This window comes from Haliotis rufescens, unplaced genomic scaffold, assembly GCF_023055435.1.
Source record: "Haliotis rufescens isolate VD_foot unplaced genomic scaffold, xgHalRufe1.0.p SCAF_6, whole genome shotgun sequence".
Taxonomy (NCBI): Eukaryota; Metazoa; Mollusca; class Gastropoda; order Lepetellida; family Haliotidae; genus Haliotis; species Haliotis rufescens.
In genome coordinates, this window is record NW_025964334.1 from 23480576 (window position 1) to 23488514 (window position 7939).

The 7939-nt window shown below is 40.7% G+C and overlaps 1 protein-coding gene across 1 annotated transcript; it reads right to left on the reverse strand.

Moving 5' to 3' along the window:
- Positions 1 to 242: 242 nt before the first annotated feature.
- LOC124111260 lies at positions 243 to 7687 on the reverse strand. Its single transcript, XM_046470909.2, has 4 exons — positions 7633 to 7687; positions 3488 to 3967; positions 1827 to 2354; positions 243 to 1263 (listed from the first exon to the last, which is right to left on the reverse strand). The coding sequence occupies exons 1-4, from the start codon at positions 7676 to 7678 to the stop codon at positions 338 to 340; spliced, it is 1980 nt and encodes a 659-aa protein (XP_046326865.2). The 5' UTR covers positions 7679 to 7687; the 3' UTR covers positions 243 to 337.
- Positions 7688 to 7939: the final 252 nt, after the last annotated feature.

The window sequence follows — 7939 nt, forward strand, 5'->3', positions numbered from 1 at the left end:
TGACATGGTTGATGCATGTCATCGTACCCAAATTGCGTACAAGTAGATCGATGCTCTTGATGTCAATCGCTGGTCCAGACTCGATTATTTACAGGCCGCCGTCATATGGCTGGAAAATTGCTTCGTGTGACGTTAAACAACATGCAACTTAAATGTGTCCATTTCAGATATGTGTCAAACACTATATCAATGTTACTTTAAAAGGTTGCTACACCACAAAGTATGCATTTAAAATAAGGGGATGCAGATACTATTTTATTTCTGATCTGATTACAAGCCTCGATATATTGCTATATATCAATGGTCAGGAATGATGCCACATCAAAGATAACATTAATTAGTTAGCATTTTGGCCAAAAAGCCTGTTCCACAAATGATGCAGACACACCGCCAGCAGCATACCGAGAGAAGGTGTGCTTGTCCCAGCTGAAGACCCATCTGAATCTAGAAAAGACTTTAGAATGGAGGACAGATTAGGATTGTCTTCTTCTTCGTCTCTGTCTGCCATATCTGCAAGTTCTCCACTCTGTGCAGATACCGTGACGGATGTTTGCTCAGTTGCAGCTATTTCGCCTGTTGTAACACCACTTTCTTCGTTGATTTGTTCCAAGGCTGTTTCAATGTTGCCCAACTCGCTCCGTGACACACTGACGTCTGTCGCTTCTACTCCAGCCGATCCACTAGTATCTGACTCCCCTTCCCCAGCATTTCCACTGTGGTCTAAACCATCATTTCCCGCTGATCCAGGGCTGTCTGTCGATCTCAATGATACAATGGTGTCGGGATCTCCATTATTAGTTACAACACTACCAGAACCTCTCTCTTCAGTTGTTTCAGCATTGACTGATCCACCCACTTTATCTGCTTTTATGGTGTTAGGTGCACTCTCTTGCGTTGTTCCACTATTATTTGAACCTACCTCTGCAGCTGTAGACTGTTCAATATTGACAGAGTCAACCGCAACATTCGTTCCAATGTTGTTTGGCTCAACCCCTTCAGCGTGCTCCCTGTCACCATTGATCCTTGATTCATCCTCTTCATCTGTTTCATTGCCATCTGACCCGCCAAATACGTCGGTTCCCACGTTGTCAGGCCCTACTTCACCCGCCGATCCACTGCTGACTGACGCCGCTTTTTCAGTGTTGTCCGACCCACCCTCTATACCTGACCCATTGATGTCGGGATCATCCCTGTCCTTCCAATCATCTTCTTCGTCATCGTCAATGGTACTTGTAGTTAGACTTCTGTTGCAGACGGAAGAACCTTTAAGTGTAAGGATATAGAAAACCAAATGAGAATATTATGCAAGGATTATGATGTCAGTTTGGCATAAATGCATAAGCATCCACAGATATGTAAGGGACAAAAATGTGTCGCGTAATTTCCTCACACAAACACAATGCAGTGAGATTGAAAATATCAATTTCTTATTCATTACTGTCATGATTTTCGAATCCAGGTTTACTCCAAATAGGTACAGATTGTGCACACAATAATGGATGTTGTCATGATCATAGATTTTGTTTTAACTACAACATGAAACATTGAGCTGACAATCAGCAAACTTTCATTCATATATTCTGAACAAAAACGTTAGGGATCGCGAATGTTTTGAGGATACTGTTAGGAAATTGTCTTTTACTTCGAGACACTGTTCTAATCACAATCTGCCTAGTACCGTTTTCTGACCGTTCAAGTAACCTTAACATATATGCCTAATTGGAAATGGATACTGTACTCAAGTATTAGCTCTTTCTAAAACATACTAAGCACATATAAAGAAATATATGTCCTCCATTTAGCAATTACATACAAATGAAACTAACCGAATTTCCACTTGGCTGAACCACGTGACTTCACTGCTATGTCACCGAGGGAAAAAGGACTTTCACCAGTATACGTAAACATGGTACCATTCTCAGGGTTGCATCCTTCTCCATATTCCACTACCTCTGATGACTTCAATCTGATCCAGAATGTTTTATATTCATTGCAGATTGGCTCCATTGCGTACGAAACACTCCCGTAACAGTCAAAGTCCTCGTAACCTAGTATTGTGCATTTCAAATGCCTGGCAATAACGTTTCCTTCTGTTGTCGTTTGCTGAACTACGAATTTATGGGCCCTGTCGCCGATTTTCTCGCCTCCAGGAAGGAGAATAAGCTGTCCTTTGTCACAAGAGGTCACTTCGAAAAACAGGGTTGATAACCTGGTTACAGCAATTCCATTTTGGCTCAACCTGAGAAACCCTTTTTCTTTGACAGTCTGTAGGTTCACTTGCACGGGCAAGTGAGACACTGGCACAGTAGTGGTGGGGCTGGTAGATGCACTAACAGCTTCGCTACATTCCTCACCTGAGCAGAAAGAGGGGTGAACCCAAGTGAAGTAAGATCAATTTAAAATGGCAATTCCTTGGGATATTCTTAATTACAGGCATATGTAATAATTACATGATATTATATTGTATATATGTTGATCACTGAAACCACTCTTGTCTTTAAGTGAAGAACTATTGGCTGACACGCAGAAAAGACACTGACACTAATCACAAGAACAATCGTAAAACATCTAACTCACTGATAAAAGACAACTCCATGTCATAATTAAGCCATCATCGGAGTATTTTCAATGTATGTGTGACGCCACAATCCTCCAAAAGCGGGAGTACTCACGATACACATGATAAACCTGTTATTATATATAAGAGTTACATATACATTGTTACTACTAAAGATATATCATATAGTAAGTTGTTATCAAACAGGCTGGGGGCACGGGTGGCGCAGTCGCCTAAGGCGCCGCGATTCGCTGTGCAGAGTTGCGTCCCTTGGGCACGCCAGGTACCTTTGATTGTGGGTTCGAATCCCGGTTCGCCCCGATTATGTTTCTAGGTTTGTCAGCACCATACCCGTGCTCGTGGGTTTCATCGAAGTGGTAAACGTCTGAGACCTACATCACTTCGGGCTTTCCTCCCACATTAAGCTGACACGCCGTGATAACTGGAATACTGTTAAAAGCGGCGTTAAACCAAACTCACTCAATCACTCACTCAAACAAGCACAACTCATGTTTTGACATGTTATGGTTATAGCTTAAAAAGGGAATGTGAGTAGCCCTACAACGTTTCAAACTTGAACGTTACTGCAAAATTGAACGTCGCCGTACATTAGAAATTGTATATGGAAGTCATTTCCTAAAACACTTATCACACTGACATATCTAATGATTATCCTTTCATAAAGAATAATTATATAAACATGTGAGGTTAAACTAGTTGTAGTAGTTCCTTTGATTGCCTTCACTTCCTTTGATTCCCTTTACATGCGAATTTGGGCCGGAAGGTAAATGATCTTAAGGCAACAGACATGTTCTTTTCATATGTAGCCATAGTAAAGATTTTTTTTTAAATAGTTATAATGTATGTTAGAAAAGGAAAACGTACAAACTCCTTCAATAAATAATGTAAATGAGAAATAGATCTGCTTACCGAATTTCCATTCAGTGGTATCATCAGAGCCTAAACCAATTTCACCAAGATTGAAGGAACCAATGTCGGATAGTTTCCACAAGGTGTTGTTCCCAGGCTTGCATCCTTCTCCAACCATGAAAATGCCTGATTCTGCCATGCTGATCCAGAAGGGTTTAAAGTCGTCACATGAGGAGGTCATTGTTGCTCTAATTTTGTCACTACAGTTCATGTTTTTCGTCTTAGTGAGAATGCATTTCCTCATGTTGCCAAACCGGTGTCCAGACTTTTTATCTTTTATCATGAGCGAGAACTTCAGTGCCAGTGAGTCTTCAGCAAAGCCTTGTTGGTATAGTTCCACAGTGGCTTTGCCGCAGCCCTTGTGGCTAAATGTCAAGGTGGTCATCCCAGCAACATTTATGCCTTTGTTGCTGAGTTTGGTAATGTAATCCCAGTTACCAGACTCATTGGTTCGAATCTCCTTGGACTCCACCAGGAGCTCTAATAAGGAAAATAGTGGTATATTCAGTTAATGTCAAGACATAAGAGGCAGTACAATACAAGTTTTAAAATTAGTATCACATCGCGTTTGAAAACGAGCATTATAAATATTCAAACAGTGGTACACGCGGGCGGGCCCTTTTGTCACCCAATCATGTCCATTTCTTTGTCTGATGGGAATAGAGCGCACCTTCCTTTTTAACAATGTTGGATGACATCTATGACCTCACGTGCGTGTTAACCGTCCAAGTACCCGCTGATTCTAATCATGTTTGGACATTTTGTTGACAGTTATTAACCCGGGTTAAAATCGGTCTTCAGTAACCCATGCTTGTCGTAAAAGATGACTAACAGGAACGGGTGGCCAGGCTCGCTGATTTGGTTGATGTCATCGTATCACAAGTGCGTAGATCGATGCTCATTATTTCAATAACTGGATTGTCTGGTTCATCTTCCCGAGGAAAGGGAGTCAGCTGACTACAGAAGTCCAGTTTTCACCCTCGCCGGACTGGGCTTGAATTCGCCAGCACACAGAGACAGCGAAGAATGGGTTAGAGTGGGTCAGATCGCTGACTTTGTGTGCTGGCGATTGGTTGCCTCACTCTGGGAGTGTGGGTTCGATTACCGGATGGGACTCAAACCCCAAAGTAATAGAATCTATAATTTACTAAAAAAAGTGTTATCTCAAATATAACATTAATAACATGACTACTGCCGTGAAGATTTCAACCATCAACTCAGTCGGTCACACAGTCCCTGAAACAAATATATCCAATAAGGCCCATGCAAGTCTATAATATTGGAAAATTTAGATTACCGTCAGAAAATGAGGAAAGTCTCTTGGCTTCTTTTCATTATATTTCATATATTACTATAAACTGTTTTTTTTCTTAAAATATGTTCATTTCAGAGACTAGATTTTAATCTACCGTCAACTGGGATATTTTCCAAATCTTTTCATCTTTTTAATCAACGTATTCAAGTCATTGGATGCTCTTTGCGAAGTAAGAGCACTTCATTACAATACATATCAATCTGATCGTCTTGGCAGGGCACCGCTTTCAGGGGGGACATGCCGTACATTATATAAGGTATAAGCGATAGAACTAGGCGAGAAAGCAGTGACGTGAGAAAGCGAAAGAATGATGCGATAAAGCGAGAAAGCGATTGAACGAGAAAACGAGAAAGCAATAGAGCGGGAAATCGATATTTCCAATAATGTCGTACATTAAAAAAGTTTTTGCTGATATTCAATGATCCATTTCTATAATGTTCACCGCTATTTTGCCTTTTATAGTTACCAAGAACGTTTCAACATTTTGTAGTAGAGATACATTTGTCTGATACAGAATCCAATCTTGTTTCGTTTGCATATGTACACGCATTTGTTTACCTTCTTGTATTGTAGTAAATTAGCAAGATTCACATACACGCTAAAGGAAACGTTCTTAATTGTTTTTTTATTTCGAAAAACTCGGATTATGTGACGGCGTAATGGGCCCTTAAAACATCTATTGAGGGCCATTAAATAATCAATTAGTCTTCGCAGAAATCCGTGCATTGTTTTAAAACGTCTGTACAGTTATTATGGTTAGTGAATAGTGAGACAATTTTAACAGTCTCTCTATGGTATAATTTGAAATACGTTTCGAAAAATCCCTGCTCGCTTTTATGAAGAAAAAAACTTTTCAGCCGCCCCCCGTGACAACCGTTGTGACAACCGGCCGCGTCATAAAAGATGATACTTGTTGTTACCCTGTCTGGCGCTCGGCATTAATAATAATATAAGGGGCTAAATCAAGGACTGGTCGGCTCGGAGTCAGTATACTGTGTCTGAGAGGGGCATTCATGTTCAACTGTGGCTTGGTCGTGCATGCACGTCTCAGTATAAGTGCAATAATCTTGGACGCGACGTTAAACCCCATTTCACGTGACCATCTCACCTTCACTTTTGAGTTACAATCGAGCATGCACTTTCCACCAAGATTTCAAAGAGCGTCATACGAGTCTTGCTCAGAAGTTGTTTGATCATGCTTACAATATTCAAGGCCTCAGTAGAGCTATCAAAGAGTTTTATGGCAGACATGTAGAGGGCATTTCAAAATTTGACGCATCAGTGACAAAAATAATGTCTGAGGCAATTCCTTATTTTGACTTGTACCATATGTTCCCGTGTGTTTGCAGGTGAACAATTGACTTGCCTTTGCATGGGTTTGTGACGGGTGCTACCGGTGGTGCAGCATACGTTCACCTTTTAACGAACACCTGGTATCATCTCTTGTTGACAGTGTTTCATAAACACATGCTCATGATATAGTCGGAATCGTACAATCGACTCTGCTTTTGGCAGAGATTACTAATTAATATGGAAAGGATTTTTGTCGCTTTTGTAAACAAGGCATTACTGTTGTTTTACGAATGAACTTTGTACCGTATAGAACACATAACCCTATAGTGGCCAAGAGATAAAATAGCTTTACCGTGAGATATCGCTTTCTCGTCTCGTGTTATCGCTTTCTTGACTCGTGTTATCGTTTCATTACTTTCTCGCGGCAGTAATTGTAGGCGAGAAAGCAATGAATGTTCTCGGCCACCATAAGCATACTCTTTCTAACAAGATTGCAAAGAGCGTCACACGGCTCTACCTCAGAAGCTATTTGATCAAGGTAACAAGTACAGTAAACTACGGTTATAACGAACACGCTAACAACGAACTGCCGGATATAACGAACTTACGTTTTCGTCCCGACTATTTGCTGTAGTTATGCTGTATATATGCATATAACGAACCACGGCTACAACGAACTAAAATTAGTGGTCCCTTTGAGTTCGTTATAACCGTAGTTTACTATATGTCCGATGCAATTCCGTATTTTGACTTGTGCCAAATGTTGTCCTGCTTTTCACCTTTTCGCGAACACCCTGGTATCAACACTTTTTGATAGTGATTCATAAACACATGTTCATTGAAAAGTCGGAATTGTACAATCGACTGCTTTTGGCAGAGATTTCTTACGATCATGGGAAGGGTTTTGTAACTTTTATTCTACAGTCCCTTGCCTTTGGAAGATACTGGATTGTCTGGCCCAGATTCGATTTATTTACAGACCGCCGACATATAACTCGAAAGTTGCTGAGTGTGGCGTTAAACAAGAAACACCTGGTAAGGCAAGAAATATTGTACGGTTTTCAGGATCTGCTCCGGAAACGAACACTACCGCCATTTTTAGTCTAAGTCAAAGTCGTTGCCACCGACATATGAAAATTATGTTTTCAAAAAAGCCCAAACTATCAGTTCATCTCTAAGCCTACATGTATCTTTGTGCCAAGTTTCATAAAGATATATGTCATGTGTTTTTAGTTCTGCTCCGGAAACCAAACCTGACGGACGGACGGACAGGGCCCATTCCTATATCCCCCTTCCACTTTGTGGCGGGAGATAGTTATGCAAGAATGCTACTTAAGGAAGGGAATTTGATTTGATACGGACATTGTGTTGGGACAATTCAATATACGAACATCAGATATATGACGAGAATATATATGCATGATGGTGAGAGTTAAAACGCACTCATTTATAATTAGGAAATAGCACGAGCACTGCTCAAGAAAGGAAATAGCAAGAGTGCTGGTCAAAGAGGAAATACTACTAAATGATCACATACCCTGTCGAAGCAGCAGCAGCAGCAACACACGCAGTGCACCCATCATTGCTGATTGGAAGCCGCACACGTGGAATGCAAACCTGGTTCTGGTGTTCTTTATATCATACAAAAGTTATGTTTCCATGGCAGCTAGTTATTTGAACTCATGTATAGTGTGTTTTTATGAAGGTTCATCACGAGTTCTGTGATCGCAGATAATTATCTTTCTCAAACAAAGTATGTATATGTTCTGTCATTAGTCCAACTGGTCAAATGTTTACCGTGTCCGCGGTTCTCTTACTGCATCATTACACGACAACTACGTACT

Coding starts and splice junctions, on each gene's coding strand:
- LOC124111260 (XM_046470909.2), bottom strand. CDS start 7,678: ATGATGGGTGCACTGCGTGTGTTGCTGCTGCTGCTGCTTCGACAGG. Junction 2,355..3,487: donor TACCACTGAATGGAAATTCG/GTAAGCAGATCT, acceptor CTTTCTGCTCAG/GTGAGGAATGTAGCGAAGCT. Junction 1,264..1,826: donor TTCAGCCAAGTGGAAATTCG/GTTAGTTTCATT, acceptor TTACACTTAAAG/GTTCTTCCGTCTGCAACAGA.